General features: G+C 36.0%; 1 protein-coding gene across 1 annotated transcript in view; it reads left to right on the forward strand.

The window, feature by feature from the left end:
* Positions 1-21,672, forward strand: part of TIPARP (TCDD inducible poly(ADP-ribose) polymerase) — a 26,146-nt gene extending 4,474 nt beyond the window's left edge. Inside the window, exons 3-6 of the mRNA XM_080916453.1 lie at positions 13,199-13,367; positions 14,482-14,642; positions 19,107-19,382; positions 19,686-21,672. Of these exons, the coding sequence (XP_080772579.1) occupies positions 13,199-13,367; positions 14,482-14,642; positions 19,107-19,382; positions 19,686-20,133 (1,054 nt within the window). The 3' untranslated portion in view covers positions 20,134-21,672. The remainder of the gene's footprint in view (positions 1-13,198; positions 13,368-14,481; positions 14,643-19,106; positions 19,383-19,685) is intronic.
* The last annotated feature ends 279 nt before the right edge of the window (positions 21,673-21,951 follow it).

Below are 21,951 nucleotides of genomic sequence, written 5' to 3' on the forward strand. Positions count from 1 at the left end.
AACCTCGATCGCCCCTGAGCTTGCCATTTTAATTGTTCTGTCAAGAGCAATTAAGTTTATGAATTCTCAAAGCTACTCTAATCCTTCCATCTCCAGATTACAGAACACTTCAGAGCACTGGCCTCTCGCTTCACTTATGAAGCAGATTTCAGTCCACTGAGTACTTGAATATTTGGGGACATTAAGTTTCTGTTTGACTTGGTCAGAAAGAAACTAGCAGAATCATTGTCTTACACATTACACTCTGTTCCACATTACACTGAGCAAGGCAAGACAATCATTTTGGTCCCAGAAGGTCCAAAATTCTTAGGTCAATAACATTGGGCATTTATATTTCACAAGACCATTTTGATTGAAAAGTAGACAGATTTAGAGCCTTTAGCATAAACTATAGGATTACTTATAAAGTAGTTAACAGTAGGAGCTTACTTAATGACGTCTTAATGACGTGAACTAATATTTATATGACACAAGAGGAAAAGTGCGAGTGGCTATTATAATTGATACTGCTGCTACTACATTTTCAGTGGTCCTGCAGGAATAATATAGCTGGAAATATGAACTGTTAACTACTAATAAAATTTTCAGTGAACTACAAGAAAAAACAGAAGATTGAAAATAACTGTCAAAAATGAGGCTTTTGAGGAGTTGACCTGTGGTCATTGCAACCTGGTTTTCCTTGTATTCCAAAGCGATGTTGTGTTTCCTGGCAACAAGATGCAGATAACGGCATGTTGAGCCTTGCTGAGAGAATCACAAACAAGCTGGAGCAACCCAGGTTCACATGGTTACCACATTATTTGGCTAAAGCTATTAATCTCTGTGGTCAGGCCTGTAAAGCTGGTCTATCTATGCAGATTGCACATAACCAGGAAATGTGTGTTCAGCTGTGTATATGTTCGTATTGGACCCAGTCTTAGTATTCAGGAAGAGGGGGTGAATGGCATTTGTTCTATTTGTTTGGGGTAGTTTATATGACTAAGTCATCAATACACACTGTATCATAATACCATTTTGAGGACTTTGAGGCATGCTCATAGTTCTGGGTCTGTAGCAGAGACAGGTCATAGTTTCAAACGATGCAGATAGAATTCTTTATTTTTCCTTGCACCTGTGAGGATTTAACACCTAAGTTAATCAAAATATGCTTGTTTATTTTGTTTTCAGGAATGAAATTGGGTAGTGGGTAGAACAATGAGCCAGGTGTTTTCACAGTTTCCTGTGAGCTCTTTAGTTAAGATGATGCTTATATATTAAAAACACATGTATGATATTTGCATGGTAAATACTTTTTGATTCATTGTAACAAACTTGTTTTCATTCCCTACTTTTGTACATCATAGGTGTATATTGGCCAACTGGAAACTAATTAGTTATGGGTCTATACTCCAAATTTGATTTTTAGACTTCTTTTGTGCATGGGCCAGGCCTTCAAAAATTACTGAGAGCAAGAACATTAGGTGTTGTATTTTTTATTGAAAAAATAATCTCTTAACAGTATAGATACTCATCATTAGTAGATGGTGATTTTGAGTGGCAGAACCAAGCAGTTTCAAAGGAGCCTTGCTAATTGGAATACTGTTGTTGATAATTGAAACTGGAAGCCGTGCTAATCTTTTTAGCAAGGAGATCACCATTAGTTTCCCATTGCATCCATTTTAAAGTAAGACAGAATGGAAGGAAACCACAAACTGTGTGTTTGGGGCTAACTTGCTAGTGAAACTGTGACCAACAAGTATTCCTAATTTCTCAGTTTATTGAAAGAGGATTGGGGTGAACTCGTGGTTAGATTTTCTCAGGGAGAAGGTGTTTTTTGTTGTTTATTTTGAGACATGGTCTTGCTATGTAGCAATGAATCCATAATTTACTAAATGCTGTGATTATAGGCATGAGCTGTACAACAGATTGGATTTAATATGTGTGTTTGCCTAGTATTTGCGGATAATATTTTTTACTTGCTTAAAACGTTGTTTATAACCTTGGCTGCTGTGCATTTTTATTGGAAATAGTTCTTAGGAGCCTTTTCAGAAATCTATCCAAGGGATAATGCAAGTAGATAACTTCAAAGAAATCAAAGGAAAATGCACAAAAGATAGAAAGCTTATGTTATAATTTTAATGACTTGGTGAAGTATCTAAACTAGAGCAAGCCCATGACTGAACTTGACTAGAATGGTTAAATTAGCCAAATTAGTTCTGGTCTATACAGCTGTGAGGATGTATGAACTAACTCATTATGTGTTGTTGATAACACTGGACAGAGAGAGAACAGCTGAAACTTAACTGTGCCTTGTGACTTTTTGGTATTTCTTGAATATACACAGCTGTATGAGTTTGAATTTATTTTTAAAATTCCTGTGTAAGAGAAAGAGCTCCATAAGCAAGAACTTGTTTGAAGTGACTTTCAAAATGGGTGCTATTATGATAAAGCCATGCGACCGGCTTGTTCTTTCTACCTCTTTATGCTGCTATTTACATATGAAATAAAACTAATTGGCATCTATCTGTACTAATCTAGAGAAGTTAGTGGGTCTGTGTAGAGCTATCATGGGAATCAATAGCAGTCATTCATTTACTTTTCTGGCTTTTCATCAATAAGTAGGTTATTTCTGAAGCAGCTGTCACCTGGCTTCAGGTTAAGGTCAGGCTTTTCCTGATGCAATGAAAATGAACCTTGGAAAAAGCAAAGATTTCTAATTATTCAGACAGTTGGGGGTTGGGGGAGCTCATAAGGCTATTTGGCAATTTCTGAATATAATTACATGATACATAATATCTTATTATCCAGTTGAATCCAAAGCTTTTAGTTATTGTTGTACATGTAAGAGAAATGCTAGTAACATGAAGGTGTAAAGAAAAACTCAGGCATACAAGATACTTTTGACTAACTGTTCTGTCCCCCTACAAATCTGTTTTTCCTGTTATACTAAAACAGGTTTTCATTCAGTTTTAAAGCAAAGGTAAACTCTTTATATTTCTGATTAGTGATCCTCATCACAGATTTGAAGCTTTTAAAAGTGAAGCAGTTTATATCATATATAAACCATAACTACTGAAGGAATGCTACTAACACCCAGCCATTGTAAATTTGTAACTGTTTTCTGTGGCCTGCTAATTTCTTATTCCACCCACCCCTGATTTGAGACCACCAGATTGTGCATTCTTTGTCTGCTGGGGTTGATTCTGGAATGTATTTAGATTAGGTTGTCAAGTCCTTTTAACCTAGATCAGCAACCTTTAGTAATTACCAGTCTTTGTGAGTTGTGGAGAGAAAACTACACGCATGTGTATATCACAAGCTTATTTTGAGTTACATTATAATTTATTCTGGCACTGTTTTGTGAAAGGTGGGCTAAAGTGGACACTGGTAATTTTGAAAGAAACTCAATTCTTAAGACTACCCAGTGCTTCTCTTTTATAATTGAGTTATTTTGTATCTTTGAGAGATAATAGAATGCTAAAGATTGAGCCACTTTCTGTTAGATTTTGATTTTAGAGTTAGTATTTTATATTTATTTATGACAAGACTTTCTAGGGACCAGAAATACACCACATAAAGACTCCCATTAATTTTTCCCTACAGTTGTTAAACATCACCTAGCCCTGCCTCTGAAATAATAACTGAAAGCCTTAAATTGTAATAAGAGTTTGAAATTACAAGTAGTAGATTTTAAAATACTGTGTGAAGTTTGAGATTAGATTTTTTATGCAAAATAAATGAACTATCTCAGTTTGTATTTTACAGATTTATCCATTAGTACAAAAAATAATGCAAGCTTAACTAATTATAATTAATACTGTGATCAGAAAGACCAGATTTTACAAGTTGATGCTGTCAAAAAGCTTCTAGTTATCAAATGTAAAACTTCAAATTTTTCCTTTGTGACCCAGCCAGTTATTGTTTTTAAGACATGCATAGAAAGTTAATTAAGCATTCCTCCCTGTTGTTTCACAGGATAAAATGTGCCTGGCTTTTCACTCTTTCTCTGCTTTATTCTGTTGACTGACTTGAGTACCCACTTGACCAGTAAAGAACCTTTTCATGGTCATTGCACAGGATAAGCCTTTAAAAGAGTGAGAATGGTTAGGGTGACTGTTGTCTTCTGGTATTCCAGTATTTGTACCACAAGAAATTGTGAACAGAATATTGTAATCTTCCATTACTAAGTTGTATGAAAGTTTAGTAAATTTGTATTCTTCGTGCAAGTCCAAGTACTGTGCTTTAGTGCAGTTGCTTCTGAGAGTTAAAGAAAGGTTTGTATTATTTATGTTGGTCGAAACAGCACTTCTCTCACATCAGCTGTATTTTGTTTTTAAGAAAATCTTTTCTTGCATTTTATGTTCTTGTTAGCAATAGCTGTAAGTTTTTTGCTCCAGGTTTCACTGCTTAGTCATGCATCAAAGACTGGCAGGGATGGAAACCCAAGAATGAGCTTTGCAGAGATACATGCGCTTTCAGGATCTTCACATCTCCCACAGCTGATCAGGGTGTAGACTGAGCAAAGGGTACAAAATACTCTAAATCATTTCCTGTTGTGGTTGGTATTTGGTTTCTGACTGTCACCTGGTTTAGCTCTTTTGTTTCCAGGCACTGACACAGTATGAACAGAAAAAATACTGAGTTTTTCCTTTCAAATACTCATTTTAAAAAATAAAAGACATCTGGGTAAAGAATGAAAGAAAAAACTTTTCTTACTTTTTGACATTTGAATTAGTGAAGTACTGTCATATCAGAAGTGTCGTATAAAGCCCCTTACTATCTTTTCTGTAAAAACTTCCTTATCTCTCCCATAAGAATTTGCATGAGGAGCTATCAGTAATAGATTCTCTGCATATTAGTTTGTGTATATTAAACTTTAATCTGCTAAAACTTGTCTACTTTAGATTATTAGCACCAGTACATAAACAACCATCAGTGACTCTATTTCTGCTTTTCTTATTTACCAGTTAAATTTATTAGAGTAACTGGAGAAAAAATATAAGGCTAAATAAAATTTGGAATAATTATTTTTGAAGAGTTATTTGTAGTTGAAATATTAAATCAGAAATAAATTGACTACTATATTGTATTTTTCAAGACGTATGTTCTATAATGTTGATAGTGTCTTGTTTATGCATAAATGAGTTCTAGTTTGAGACTATCTTGAAGTGATTTAAAGGTTATTTTATCATTTATATACCTTAGGTGTATGTACTTTAAGCGTTTTGTATATTTATGTAGAAGTATTTTATAAATTTTAGCCCTTTCTACTTTAAATTTTTTTAAAAATTGAATTAATTTGTGCCTTGTATACATGGCACACATTTTTAATCGGTCACTTTGAAACTTCTGCTTTTAAAATATTTTATTCAACAAAGGATATTCACATTTCTGTAATTTTTATATAGTTTAGGACAATATAAGATATAAATAGAACTTTTAGCATGATTTAAAAGGAAAAACTAAACTGCTTCCTTTCCCAGCTGTTCTCATAGAAATTAAATTTCACTTTCTTATTAGGCCACAGTTAAATATATTTCACTTAGAGTTACCTACTTGACTCAGGACATGTGATTGAACTTGGATCAAAATTATCCATATGACATTTCTGACATCTTAAGAATGTAAAATTGAACCCCAGTTCTCTGAATAGATGGCAGTAAGAACTTACAAGTATACGTTTTATTTACAAAAGATTCTAGGCTTATGGACATGGTATTAGAAAGTTATTTGTGTGTATATGTTCTTTGCTTTCATCTGCAGTTATTATTTTTAACAATACTAATAATGCTTAACGTTTGGTCAGTTCTTTTCCTTGACATGGATATTGTATTCTGTTTTTAGTGTTTTCATTGGTTGAAATTTGAAATGGGTGCAAAGGTGTGTAGGGGCTTTAGGAACTCTAAATATAGAATCATTAGAATTATGATAAATATTTATGTGCATTCAAGTGACTATGTCTCAGTATCACTGGTTTGGGTTTTGCTTTATTTTAGCATAAGCTTTACTAACTGCATGTTCTGTTCTCCACATTCTTTGGATTTTTTTTTTTTTTTTTTTTTAGGAAACTTAATTACCTCTCTTTTCTCCTTTTAACCTCTCTCCATCTCCGTCCCCTTCTCCCCTCTCTAAATTCTGCTATGTTCTCTTCTAGAAAGACTTGAAGACCACACATTAAATGTCTGATATATAAATGAGACATGAGGTTTGGCATATAGATAGGTGTGATGTCCCACTTAAAATGGCCTGCTTTCTCAGAAATTCTCAGACATGTTCCAAGATTGTTCAAAGGAGCACTGAATAGTGGCTAATTTTGCTTAATGATCACTTTTTAAAATGCATTATATCTTAAAATGGAGATAACCTTGCCCTACCTACGATGTTTAGTATTTAGAAACATTGGATATGTCTATCATTCTGGTTTTATGTTAGTAGTTCTACTGAGTGATCTAAACCTTAATAATCCTGCCTCTGCTACATCATCTTCTTTAAAAGTGGACACATCTAATTCATAATCAACATTAAAGGTTTGATATTTTATTTTTCCCACAGGTATGTGCAACATATGCATGCCTGGTCCCAAAGAGGTTAGAAGTGATTCCCCTCGCACTAGAATTACAGATAGTTGTGAACCATCGCATGGGTGCTCAGAATCAAACCAAGGTCCCCTGCAAGAAGAGCAAGTGCTCTTAACCACTGAGTATATTTCCAGCTCTTAACGTTTGTTTTTAATCTGCCCATCTACTGAGATCCATATAGATAATAGTATAAACTCTGAAATTTTGTCTTATGAATATGTCTGTGATATAGCTACTTTGAAATACAAAAGGAATCTGGGTACATAAATTGTATATAATTTTAAGCCTTTAGTAAATAGTTGAAAGATGTTAATGGAATGTCAGCGTTTATAAATGTTTTATTTTCTCTCCAGGAGCTCTCTACTTTTTGAGGCAGTGATAGCAGAGATCATGATCCGTGACAGAATATTGACAGTTGACAGTGGTAGTACTTCTAGTATAGAAACTGTGGGCCTCTTTAAATACTCTCAGGTTTAAAGATTGTTACCTAGGTCTGGAATTGCATGTCTGTACTCTGGCAGGGGAACTGCAAGTTCAAGGCTAGTACAGACAGTTTAGGTTCTGCCTCAAAGAATAAGAAAGGGTCAGTGATGTGACTGAGTATGCTTGCTTGCCTAGTATGAGACCTGGAATCAGTCTCCCACCACCTCCTCTTCCTCTCAATTTGAAATTAGCCAATATTTGTACAAACATTTTATTGTCTACTTTGTGGTAAGAAAGAAAGCTTACTTTAACAAAGGGGATGTTACTCATTTTCATAAAAATTTAACCTCGTACTTTAAGGTATAAAATAGTCCTCTGAAGTACTAACTATAGTATATTGGTGTATAATACACCATGTCTTTGTTTCTCATTTTTTTGTAATATCTTGTAGAAGTATATAAGCTGACAGACAATCCAACATAACTGAGTTCTGGAAACATTAAAGCCATGTATCAAAAACCAGCTATGTTTTGTGTTTCTGTGAAATTTCTTCAGCAACAATAGCAAACATTCCCATCTGTGAAGCTTGTCTTAATGTAGGAGATTCCTACATTCTCTCCATGCAGCATTTAATCTCTCCCTTCTATCATTATGATCCTCAGTTTAAGAAGCCATTTTACATGATATGGAAGAGGACTACTAACTGAATGTTTAGTTAAGCTGATAGGATGAGTGCTCATGTTTGCGTTCATAGATTACCCTTGTAGAAACTGCTTAACTCTTTTTTTGTTGGGATTTTGGGATTTTTTGTTTTGTGTTCCCCCCCCCCCCCCGTTTGGTTTATGGTGTCTTTGAGACAGGGTTTCTTTTTTTTATTTTATTTTATGTATATGAATACACTGTAGCTTCCTTCAGGCACACCAGACCAGGGCATTGGATTCCATTATAGATGGTTATGAGCCTCCACGTGGTTGCTGGGATTTGAACTCAGGAACTCTGGAAGAGCAGTCAGTGCTCTTAACCACTGAGCCACCTCTCCAGCCCCCAAGATGGGGTTTCTTTTTGAAACAACCCTGGTTGTCATGGACTAACTTACTTTGTAGTTCGTATTTAATTTACTTTCCTGAAGTCTGACTGTTAATTTTTATTTATATCATCTTCCCACTCAGACATGTTCTGCCTGTTATAATTTTTATTGGCATCATTATCCAAGAACACAGAAACAAAGGACACATTCTGGACTCCTTGAAAAAGTCTGTGTGATGCAGACTGGCCTCAAACTTGACCCTTCTCCTGCCTCAGTCTTCTGAGTGCTACTAGTATGTGCTTCTGCTTCCACACCTGGCCATCATGGACTTTCTGCTTTCTTACCCATGTGTAATTGTTCTCTCAACCAGCCCCCTTTGATTGCCTTCATAGTCTGTCAACATATGTCTTACAATTGTTAAACATAGATAATAAATATGCTAACTTATTGCAAAATAGTGTTGGTCTCTACTCTTCCCTCATCTTTCTTCATCCTCTACTGAAAATAAATCACTCTACTAGAGTAAGCTTTAAAAGGCAACCCTGGGCCATGTTGAAAGTCATCCTGCCCATAGGATCAAGCCCTAACCTCTTAACCCAGCATACAAAGCTCTTCCTTATCTGGCTCCAGCCAATCTCTCCAGACCAGTCTTATCTCTAATCACCTCCCACATGCACACATACACTCTGACCTCCCACATGAACTGCATGTGCTTCTTGCATTGTATCCTCATGCCCTGCTTAGTTAACTTTAGTCACCTTGTGGTGGTCTGGTAACAAAATTCACATGCCACATTCTGAAGCAATCCTTGTTGCCTCTCCTGATACCTTTATCAGCAGTGTTAGGCCATTGTTTGTTATCTTTTTTTCAAGACAAGATCTCACTACGTTTCCTTGGTTGATGTGGAAGTTGCTTCTGTACTGAGCCTCCTGAGTGCTGGAACTAAAGATGTGTACCACCACACCTCGCCCAGGCCATCTACTTTTGAGATATTCTTAGACCATCCTTATGTCACATTTCACACTGTAACAATGGCTCATTCCCTCAAAACAAATGTTTTGTGGCATTTTGATTTTTTTTTCCTTCTTATGTCCCAAGAATGTAGTCCAGTACATAGTCAGTTGTCTATTTAAAACTATTTTTGTCATTATTTTCCTCATAGTTTCAAATACTTTCTTACAGCTAGTTTATTTTGTGTATCATGGGGGAGGGGCATATGCAATGGTACAGTTATGGAGGTCAGAAGACAACATGTTGGAATCGGCTCTCTCCCTCTACCATGTGGATCCCAGAGATGTCAGGCTTGGCACCAAGTGTTTCTACCTCAGGGCTATTGCAATAGCCTCTCAAATAAAAATTGTCCAAGACTGTTAAATTGTATACAGAGTTCCCAAATGCATAATGCATGAACAGAAGACTGCCCGAACAAGAAACATTTTTTGTTTTACTCAGTACCTATTTCTGTGTTGGTTTTGATTGTTCTTCCACCTCTGTTTCTCATTGTGGGATCTTTTCAGTTTCTTTTTTAATATCTGAAATACACACACACATGAAATGGTATGCAAGGCATACTTTGTGCTCCTCTGTAGGTACTGGTACATACATTGGTGAGATATTTCTGTAAATGCTGGCTTAATTAGTATGTGAGGTATTTGTGAGATAAGAGAACCATTGTTAAAAATTAGGAGAATAGTGTCCTTTTCAGAATTTCAAGTTAGTTTTCTGTCTGGATTTTTAGACAAGTATGTGTGATGATATGTTAGTAAAGAATGTAACAGGATTTCTAATTTTATTCTTTTAAGTCTATAACCTGTTCACAAGATTGTTTTTGTCCCTCTGATTAATGCTGAGGTTATAACTAAATTCTCCAGCATAGTGACAGTCCCCTTTGTATTCTGAACACCTCTCAACTCTTACGCAGAGTAGGGTTCTCTCTATCTCTGCTTTTATCATGACACCTCTCCAGCCCCTTAATCTTTAGCTTTGTTTCTCTTACTCAGTTTTCACACATCCTATATTTACTGCATCCCTGTCTGCTTTCTCCCTCTTTCTCATCTATCCTTCAAGATTCTGGATTAACCATTGCCTGTACATGGTATACAGGTCCTTCCTGTCTTACGCACTGCCGAGAATGTCTTCAACTGTTTAAACTGCTCAAATGTTCTAAGGAATAAAGCACTTAGCTCATTTTGTTGATATTTTATAATTTTAAACTGCTCTAAAATATTTTCTTAAATATTTCTTGGGTATATATATATATTTCTCAGACCATTATCTATTCCTGGACAACAATAACCACTTTTTCTCCCACAACATTGCAAATCTGTCATTTACTCCAGTTGTTTGAATATATTATTTGCCACTAATGACTGTATATAGGCAGATGTACTATTTCTTTGGAACTCTTGCAAAATTGAGGTCAAAGCTTTTAAATTATTTGTGCATTATCTAATTCAGCATACAATTTATTACCATGTGTAGATGACTTGTAACTTCTTTCTTGATAATGGCTTGATAATGAAGCTGTTTCTTGATAATTATATTATGTACATTCGTAGTGATACAGATTGTAGAAGAAAAAATTAATGGCTTTGAATTTTCAAAACATCCCCTGTTTAAGATTTGGTAGCAAAAATTAATCTTATAATAAGATAATATTTATCACATTTGTTATTTTATCTCTGTCAAATCTTGAAAAGCTTATTGGAAATGAAATATAGCCAAAATAGTACTTTACTCAGTACACCAGTCTAAAGAAAGTAAATTAGGGCTTATCATAGAAAATTCTCAATATCCAAAGGGCTGGAATGCATAGAGGTTGTAGCAAAAGCCATGTTCATAGATGTTTTCTCGTGTAAATCACTATCTATAAAATTTTTAGTAATAAAAGCTTGTACAGAAATTGTTGAAAGGATGTCCATAATAAAACCTAAACAGCAAAAAGCAGGAATGGCAAAGGGGTTGTTAACTTACTGAGAGAAGCAGTTGCTGGAAAATGAGTTTAATGGGGGAAATATGTTTAGAAACTTGAAATGTCCTTTGCAGAAAGATTGCTAGCTCTCCTCAGTTATAATCAGATTTCTCCTTAATAAAGTGACATAAAAATTGCTTTCTACGGCTTAATATGAAGTTGAACTTAAGCATAGGGATTTCCATTTTCAGGATTGTTTTCCTTTTTCTAGAGTCTATGAACATTTTCCTTTTAAATTAAATATTACTAGTTATAAATTTTAAAGTGTCCAAATGTGATTTGCCCCCTTTTTAAAAAAGTTCCTAATTATACAGAATAAATGGATTTCATTGTTTCATAGTGAACTTGGAGAAAACATATCCCCTGTGCCTGTCCTTCTGAACCTCCCCTTTCAGACTTCTCATAGTCTCTTCTACATTCATGTTATTTTCCCTCCAAAATGTTGTTTTCAACTACATTTTATTATAGTCCCATTTCGTGCTTATTTAACTTGTATGTTTTGAGACCAAATCCTAGTTAGTAAGTACTCTTTCTAAACAAGAAGTTGTTTTGGGATTCTGGAATCCTTAGACATTTTTAAAGGAACATACAGCTTTTTAGGGGTGGGGTTTGTTCATTTGTTTGTTTGGGGTTTTTTGTATCTCCATTTTTGCCCCGACTTTTGTTTTGCTTTGTTTTGTTTCCCAAAGAGTAGAACTTGATCATAAATTCTGATATGAGGATGGGCAGAGAAATGATAGACTTGCCATTTGCCAGGGGTGTGTGCTTTGAGAGGTGTTAGACAGATATTTGCATGAAAAAGGAGAGCATCCCCATTGGTTTGGAAGTATACCCTATCATTCTTATCATGGTCGTCCTTAGCATATTATAGGGACTAAGGAATGGCTACAGTAAATAGTTTAACTTGTGTAACCAGTTTAATTTTTAAACATTTGACTAGTGGGTTTTTTAGTACTCATTTACAGTCTTTGAAACAAATGTACCAAAAACACAGTTGGATTAGATAACAAATTGCTAATAATGAATAATAGCCATTTTGTAACAAGGAAAATCTGTTCCAATCCTTGATTTTACATATAAAGAAAGGTTCACGTGATCTGTTTTGTAGATATACCCCCTTACAAGTCTATTTTGAGAATGGAGAGACTGAGGAACTGCATTCAGGAGCTTAGTTACAAATATCTGTAATATTATTTTATTTCAAGAAGTGTTTTCTTAGGGAAATCTGCAGTTGTGCATTATACAAGGCAGAGAACAATGACATTTACTAGTTTCTTAAAGTTAATGGTTCAGATGTTTCAACATGATCTAATGATTCACTAAATGTTTTATTTAGGCCATCCTTTGTCAATTAATGATTTAAGTGAACTTGATTCCTATAGTGGACTTGTCTCCCAGCACTATGAGGATATAAGCTAGGTGTGGTGGCGAAACAGATACAATCTCAGCCTCTCGGAGAGGAAAGGAGATGAGTAGCCCTTAGCCGTGAACAATTCAAAGCCAGTCTCAAGACCCTGTCTCAAAAGAAGAAGAAAAAACAAAAACTAATATGGAGATGTCTGTAAAGGTTTAATTTAGGAATAGTAAACTAGATAACAAATGACAAAACAGTCTCATAGCTGGCCCTCATAATAAATCACACTACTTTTTAACATTTTACCACTTACACAAAGAAATGAATTAATATGCTTGATGAATCAGCAGCACTGGCTTCATCTGGTGTTTTTCTGTCATCTTTTTTCCTACCTCACCATGCAGTATTGTATATCTATGTTGGTACAGGTAACTTGATGCTTCTGGAGGGGGAAAAAGTGATGCTTCAAAAAGTTTTTTGGTTTCTCTGCCTGATTTTTATCAGTTTCACTCTTTAAACTGACTCCCTGATTGATTGCCAGGGTTTGGCTTATCTTAACCAGGGAGAAGAACCCAGGGTTGTATTAATTGATGGCTTTAGCCAGTGAGGCCAGCGGTTTATTGTTACTCAGTTTTTAATCACACCAGAGGGACACAACCTGGAAATGGGGATCTAGTTAGGAATGAGTATGTAGAAAATGTGTGTTGGGGAAGCAACCAATAATGTTTTTATACCAAATAAAACGAATTATGACAATTGTACATCGGGCTATACTAGATATCCTTAGTGCCCAATAAGATATTTAGGTACTTTTATTTAGCAGATCTTTTTTTTTTTTTTTTTTTTTTTTTTTTGGGTCTCTCTAGAGGACAAGACTTTTGGGCAGATTTGAATGCCATGACTGTATTTGAAACAACTGAATTTGACCAACTACGAAGGCTGTCTACACCACCCTGTAGTAGTTCAAACTCTATTTACCACACATTTTGGAAATTCTTCTGTAGAGACCACTTTGGATGGAGAGAGTATCCTGAGGTATTTACATGTTCTTTCTTCTTTTAAATTTTCCCTGTGGTCTTTTTCCTTTCTAACAGTGACTAGGCAGAACTAAATAGAATAATCAGACATCTTAAGGATGTAAGTTTAAGTCTTGCTGGTACAAGTAAAACTTCTCTTTATATTTCTAAAAGTGTATTTCTTTCTATTAATCTGAAGACCATAATAGAATGCCAACTAAAGGACTTTCCCAGAATGTCACAGTATAAAGATGACATGTTTAATGTATTGGTGCCATCTTTATAATAATGCTGATGATAACTTTTGGCTGTGTCTGCCTTCTTTGCTTATATTGTGATAAATCTACTCTTTTTAGAAGCTGAATGCAACAGGAGTCATTCCTGAGCCCGTGAAGAAATGCTTGAATATGTTCCTTTATTAAGCCATGGTTAGGCAAACATCTCTTTAGAATTCTGTCCTGTGCACATGCATCACTAATGTGACATACCAGAGCTTATCAGTTGTAACTGTATCTAGTAAAACCTTGAAAATGGGTGTTAGAGATCAAATAAACTTTTCCTTCCACTGATCTGTCAGTTTGTTAATTTCATGTGTAGAAGTACAAAGAGTCTGTATGTTTTTAAGACATTACCAAACAGAATGACCCTAATTAAACACAATACTGAACCATATTCTGATTTTGTCACTTACTCCGAATGGAGTAAGGGGCTGTTTTAGTGGATTGCTTGGCTGTCCTTGTACCTTTACTCTCGGGTTTTTTAGGCTTAAAACTTGGCTGGGTTTTTTGTTTGTTTGCTTGCTTTTATTTCTTTTGAAATTTGAGTACTGTTAACATGTAGTTATTCTCTGAAGTTTTCTTTAGCAAATGTAAATCAGGACAGTCTCTAGGATATCATTAAGGTTGAAATAGAATGGACTTCTGAGCCTCACTGGAGTCCTAAGGCAGATAGATAGATAGCCATGCTCTTGTGAACAAGGCAGTGTCTTTCTGATTGTAAGGCTCTGAAGTCCTAAGCACCAGAATTATTGAAATTCCTTTGATGTTAGCAGTGAAGTGAATTGGTTTTTTGCATTCAGTTACTCTTTTCATGTAGATTTGATTTTCATTTACCTTCTGTTTTCTTCTCCATAGTCTGTTGTTCGACTAATTGAAGAAGCCAACTCTCGGGGTCTGAAAGAAGTTAGATTTATGATGTGGAACAACCATTACATCCTCCACAACTCATTCTTCCGAAGAGAAATAAAACGGAGACCCCTTTTCCGTTCCTGTTTCATACTGATTCCATATTTACAGTAAGTATCCGATTGTTTTTACCCTTCATTTTTACTTTCCATTTGTGTAAATTATCTTGATTACTATTACCTCTATTGCCAGAATGTGAAATTGTGTGTTCTTTAGATTTCATGCTTAAGGAAATTGAGCTCAGATAACTACTGTTCACCCAACCCTACAGCAGGAGTTTTTAATGAAAAACGGTACAGTTAACACATTTATATAATTAAAGTAACTTGTATTTGGAATGAAGCAGAGCTTACTTCTTTTAAGGAGCATTTTCCAAACTTTACTTGTACTACTTTAGGGTGAGATATACCATTATTAAAATTTGCTTTTGAAAGGGATAACTAACTTAGTGTCTGCTGGTCTATTCCAATCCTCAAAGTAGAATGCTCTTTTCATATTCCTGCTATTTTTATTTCAAGTCATACATGGCGAAATCTTCATGAATTTAGTTCTGGGTTGAAATAGGACCATTAAAAACAAGTTGCTGGTCAAGGCTGTAATCCTGGTGCAGAGGTGATAAAGGTAGGAGGCCTCAAGTTTGAAGCCAGCCTGGGATACATACCAAATTGAAGACCAGTTGGGGCAACCAAGGGAAACCCTGTCTTAACACAAGGACACAAAACTTGAAATCCCTTGAAGAATTAGAATTCAAAACCAGTTTATAATTAGGTCAGTTTTAGAATTATATTGGTTTATGTTTTCTTCCAAGTTCATATGTGAAAATGAAATTGTTACCTAAGCTTTTTTTTTTTAATTAGAAGTAATAAAAATGCTATTGTAGGATTTCATTGCACAACTGGAGCTAGTGTCTCCATCCAGTAGTTAGGAACATACTGTCCTCCTGGTGAGACAGTGGAACTCATTAGTAAGACCAGCAGCTTGGCATGCTGAGCTAACAGAAGCAAGACGTGGCTTCTCTGTAAAGATAAAAATCCTCATTCAGATGTTACAATGTTGGAAAAAGTTTAGATAGTGAAAAGAAATACTTGAAGAGATTATGCCTTTTTAAAAAATACCTTATATTCATCTTAAAAGTATAAAATATAAAAATAATATAAGCACAAATCATCTTAAAAGTATAAAATACATTTTTATAGAATGCAGATTTGTAATGAAAGAAAATAATTATTTGCTTAAAACTTAAATTGTGTTAGTCTCCTGTCTGAAACAGTGGTGATAAGGACTAAAATGACTCAGCAAGTCAGTGAGGAGAGGGAGATGTTTGAAGAAGAAAAGCACAAAGTAAATTGACAGTTAAATGCAGCATCCTGTCTGTTCTCTGCTCTACAGCTAAAGGGCCCTCACTCCTAGTGTAGGGATAAGGAAGAGAGGGCATTGTTTCCAAAAGCAGATTTTACAGGTAATGATTGTAGCTAGAGAGAATGTTTTGTGGTTTTCCTTTAACTATTAAATTGAAAAAACCAAAGGAAACAATAGGTATGGGTTGTACATTTTGAGCAAATTCTATTGTATAAAGAATTTTTCTGATACCAATAAAAAAAGGACCCTGTTCTTCAATATTCCTAGAATACCTGAGCTAAAGTAGCAAAAGCAACAAATCACATTAAGGAACTTGGAGGACTATGTCTCATCTGAAAGGACATAAAGGGAGGTGAGGAGAGTAAGATTGGAATCTAAACTACTGAGAGCAGTATGCTACTGAAATTCTATACGCTGAATAGAAAAGCTGTTCTCAGAAATAGGGGTACATTTTACCATCGCTTAGAACATGGACATATTTTTTGGACATGGTAACTGGAGTATAAAAGTGCATCACACATGCTTTTATCTTTCTGTTTCAGTGAAGTTGGTGTGTTAGCCTGATGAAAGTGGGGGGGGGGTCGGTCTTACCCAGTATAGAGTCTAGAGTATCTGCACATTTGTACTTACTGTTGCACTGATATAGAATCTTCCCACATGCCCATCAACAGACAAAGTGTGCTACGTGTATGCTGGGTTTTATTTACCTACAAAGAAAAAAAAATAAGTCATTTGAAAGGAAGTGGATAGTCCCGGAGCTCATATTAAAGGAAATAAGCCAGATTCACACAGACAGTTGTTGCATACTTTGTCTTCTGTAGAACCTGGATTTAGCAATATGTCTGTCAGACAGGCATGAAAGTGGAACAGGGAGTCTGGGAGGAGGATGGGGGATGGTAAACAGAAATGGAACGAACAAAGTACAAAGGTATACATGTGAATTATTTACTTTTCTCGTTGCTTTAACAAAATACTTGACGAAAGCAAAACTTAAGGAAGAAGGAGTCTGTTGTGGCTCTTGGTTTAAGTACAGTTGATTGTGGCAGGGAAGTTAGGATAGGAGCTGTGCGAGATGGTTGCTTGTCACATCTGCAGTCAGAAAACAGAAAGAAAAGAATGCTCGCTGTCTTTCTTTTTATTCAGTCTTGAGACTCAGACCAGCCATGGGAATATCTTTACAGAATGCAAAAGGTTTACTTCCTGTGTTATTCTGAGTCCTGTAAGATGAACCATTATAGGCATCTATAACATAATGAAACCCATTATTCTGTATGCGAACTGTTAATAACAAATAAGTCTTAGCAGAATGTTTGGGAAGAGTTTTCCCTTTGTTGGGGATGTCCTAACAAGAATGGAAAAACAGGTAAGCTAGCACCTACCCTTGCAAAGCAGGACGGGAGTTGGGGGCTAAAAGTTTGATGGCCTTCTGTAATTTGTTCAGAACAGTGATGATACTTTAAGAGTTTTGAGACTTGATTAAAGTGATAGAGTTTCTCTTTAGAAAAACATGCCAGTGAAAAACATAACAATTGTAACAGGAAAATATACCTGTGCCAAGTCTCCAGAGGAATTTGTCAGCTCTTGAAAAATGATCCAAAAGATGAGAAATAAGAGTCTTCTGTTGTAAAAGTTGGAAGAATTACCTAAATCTGCCCCTGGATTTCAGATGGGTGTAGTGGGAGGACTTGCTAAGTCTGAATCCACTCAGAGCTTTGATTTACACAGGGCTTTGGGACACACTGAAGGATTAGAGAAGGCAGTTGTGTCTCCATGGCACTGGCTTCTTAATAAGCATCTCTTAAGAGTGATCAGTGTAGTGGTGATGCCAGTAACAGTAGTGGTCAGACAGACCAGCTTGTACCTACCACTTGGTGGCTTTATTTTATTGTAAGTTGTGAAATGTAGAAATGGAAAGAAACAGGCCTAGATTTAAAAAATGCATCTGCTATATTGGGACAAAATCAATTAACTACTCTGAACTGTTTGTTTATTTGAGGAGGGGATAATCAAGCCATGTTGTAGTTCATGTGACAGTGACACTGCATGAAATGTGTAGTATGTGCTCAGTGGGTGACTAATGATGGTGGTGGTGACATACGCTCTTTAGAGACAAGTTCAACAACAGCTGTAACCTCTGTCTCAAAGCTCTTTTGAAAATGTCAGTTTCCAAATCTACTTGGCAGACATTACTCCTTCCTTGTGGCCACATGTACTGATGAGTGTTACAGTACCCTGACACTGAAACTAGGTCTCAGGGTCAGGATTTCCTTATTCTTTGCCTCTTCCCTTTTCCTTGTTTTTAAAAAAGCTAAAATATGATTTAAATATATGAACCAGGCAGGAAAAAGAAAACCGAATATTTATGTAAATTCATCTTTAAAAGGAACAAAGTTGAATTTAAAGACAATTGTGTACCCTCTGGCATCTGCTCTATTTGGGTCGGGGGCCTGGAGACTGAGCCCAGTGTATTAGTAAGCATTATAGACCTCCACTTTATTACTTGAGCCCACCTGTCCTTAATAGGCCCCTTAATCACATTGAAAATTTTTAATTGGAATAATATTTAGTGATTATTTTAATTGTAGTATTAGAAAGTGGATGCCTGCTTTGTGAATTTTGTTCCTTTTTATGTAGAAAGTAAACATTTTAAATTTTAGCCCAGAAGTTTCAATTTAATACCTGTCCTACGTTATTTCCCATCCTACATGCTCTACAGTGATAGTGGTTTTTCTGTTTAGTGTCAGCACAGCTTTAAAGAAGCATGCAAGTCACTGTTCTGAGGCAAGGCATTTTGAACAGTGTGTACAGAGGAGGCTCTAGGAGGGTTCCGAAGTGAAAGTACTTGGAAATGGCTCCTTACTATTTGCTCTGAAGAGAACAGAGGGTTCTCTCCATAGGAAGGAAGCTAGAAAGAAACTAATGTATTGCTCTCAAAGCCTGTTGTTGTTTTTGATTGTTTGTTTTTTGAGTTGTTATTTTGAGACAAAGTTGCCCAGGTTGGGTTGAGGTTGTATTTCCCTGGCCTATATCTCCTGAGTGCTGGTCTCATAGCCAAGCACTGCCACACTTAGGTTTATATCTTGCTTTTCTTAAGTAAACAAATTAATACATAAGTGTTTAAGCTGTTGTTATAAAATGGACAGTACTACAAAGCCCTGTGTAATATGAGATGTGCTAGTTTTGAATGCTTTAATTGAGTGCTGTTCTCCTTTTAGGACACTTGGTGGGCTTCCCACTCAGGCTTCTCTGCCTCTTGAAGCAACTTCATCACAAACTATCTGCCCAGATGGAGTGACCTCAGCAAACTTTTACCCTGAAACGTGGGTTTATATGCATCCGTCTCAGGACTTCATCCAAGTGCCTGTTTCTGCAGAGGATAAAAGTTACCGAATCATTTACAACCTTTTTCATAAAACTGTACCTGAGTTTAAATACAGAATTTTACAAATATTGAGAGTCCAAAACCAATTTCTTTGGGAGAAATATAAAAGGTGAGTCTGAGGTATGAAAATTTAAGAGCATTTCTTAATATAACTGTTGTAAAATGTACAGCACAGTAAACACTTGCATGGAATTTAATATGTTCATATTTCCATATAGTAGCACACATGTGATCAAAATACATGTGTAAATTATATTATTAAAATTATGACAAACTATAGAATGATTTTTGGAATTTTACTTGTACAGCTTAATATATCTTTACCCTTGAAACTATAAAGTAGCGTTTGAATGCATTGTTTATTATAATCTACATGTCTTCCTCCTAAATGCCTGTCTACTTTTTGCACTAGGAAAAAAGAATATATGAACAGAAAAATGTCTGGCCGTGACAGAATAATAAATGAGAGACATTTATTTCATGGAACATCCCAAGACGTGGTAGATGGGATTTGCAAGCACAACTTTGACCCTCGAGTCTGTGGAAAGCATGCTACAATGTTCGGACAAGGCAGTTATTTCGCAAAGAAGGCAAGCTACTCTCATAACTTCTCTAAGAAGTCCTCCAAAGGAGTCCATTTCATGTTTTTGGCCAAAGTGCTAACGGGCAGATACACAATGGGCAGCCATGGCATGAGAAGACCCCCTCCAGTCAACCCAGGCAGTGTCACCAGCGACTTGTATGACTCTTGTGTGGATAATTTTTTTGAGCCTCAGATTTTCGTCATTTTTAATGATGACCAGAGTTACCCTTATTTTGTTATCCAATATGAAGAAGTCAGCAACACTGTTTCCATTTGAAAATCTTGGTACTACTAAGTTATTTGATATGAACTCAATCCAGCATTTGTAGCAGGTTTGGGTGGGACTGGGAGGGAAACAGCATTTGACAGAAATAGGATACTTTTCAGACCCAATTTTTTAATAAGTGCTAGAAAGTAATTTTTTAAAAGAAAAAAAGGGGGGTTTAAAATGGCCACTTATTATTTAATTGTTTACTAATTGGTAGTGTACTTGGTGTGGAAAAGACTAAATGCATATTCTTCATTCACACTTGTACATATAGGCAGCAATAGTAGTAGAAGGGTTTGGAGGAGAAAAGAAAAACTGACTAGCCTGATTAAATGTTGCTTGGGTCTGGTAGAAGTTTGGTCAAAACAAATAGAGGGTGTGAGCAAAGTGAGGGTTCTGTTCATTTAACATTGGTGAGCCGCCTGGAGCTGACACTACCATGCTTATTACCTATCCAAAGCATTATGCCTTGTACTCTGGGGTAGTATGCGTTCACGTAATCTTCATAGGCGGGAAGGAATTTCAGTCTGTGATTACGACTGAAATATTTCACCCACTCAAACCTCCAGAATTTTCCTGAGAACTCAGGATCTGTTCAGAGGAAGTAAAATGAAATAAAGAACCTATTTGAAAAAAATTGTCACCAGCAAAATTCCCTGGTTGTGAAGTGTGATGCATGTGTTAAAATTGGCCATGGGAAACTCGGCCTCTTTTCATTGTTACCTACTTAGTTTCAGAGTTGGGGAACTAGGTTGGTTAAAGCCAGTCTTTAGGATCAAAAGTAATCCTTTTGGGATTCCAGACCTTTCCCTGGGCTGGTATTAGATAATAGAAGACATCTACAACCAAAGTGGGAAGGTTGAGTACTGTGTTGGACACAAAACAGACTCTCCGCTATATCTGCTGAGTTGAATTGTTAAAGACAACAAGCTCACCCCATGCCTGCTTTGCCAGATGCACTGGATTTCTTGGCTGACTCTGTACCTTACACTACTTACTTAAATAGAAACACAAACTTGGAAATTGTGCCACTGGCCAGGCAAGAGCACTGTTAGGTGAGTGTGCTGTTGCTTCAATTCAGAGCAGTAGTAAGTACTCCTAAGCAAAGTCTGAATAAAGTGAAAAGTGGTTGTTGATAAAATAAACCACAGAAGTCCTTCAGATACCAAGTTCTCCTGTATGTTTGTGGTTATCTCATTTACCCAAACTTTACAGGAACTTCTCTTTATTTAAAGCAAGATACAGCTGTACAGCCGTCTCCATGACTCGGTCTGTTTAGCACTTATCAGGGCTTCCGCACAGTTATTTATTTTGCCCTAGTTGGTCCTGTTGTCTGCTGCCATTGGCAGGCAGAAATGGGCAGCTGTGGCGGCCATGCATTCAATTATGACTTGTAAACCAGTGATCCCCAGTCGTTTTCAAGTTAAGACATGTTACCATTGCTTGTTTGATTTTATGGAACTTCTTCCTTTTTCTCTCCCTAAAGGAAACAAAAGCTTTATGACATATTTATTTTTTTAATAAAACTAAGCAAAAATAAAAGTTAATTCTTTAAAACTTCTGATTTGTTCTATTTCATTTTAAATAATATCACTAAATAGTTGGTCTGTAAATGTTGGGTGGTTGGCTGAGTGGCTGGGCTAAGTGGGTTGATTGGTTTGGTTTATTCTTTGGAAGACTGTAGAATTGAATCTGAACATGTTGCTTCTCTTCTGCTGGGGAATCAAAGGAAGTATATACTACCCAGGTTTCAACTGTTAAGTTGTGGGAAAAGAACTACTAGTTTTATTTGCAGATAATTTATTTGGGGGTAAGGGACAAATCTTA

Source organism: Micromys minutus, assembly GCF_963924665.1.
Source record: "Micromys minutus genome assembly, chromosome: 4".
NCBI classification, from domain to species: Eukaryota; Metazoa; Chordata; class Mammalia; order Rodentia; family Muridae; genus Micromys; species Micromys minutus.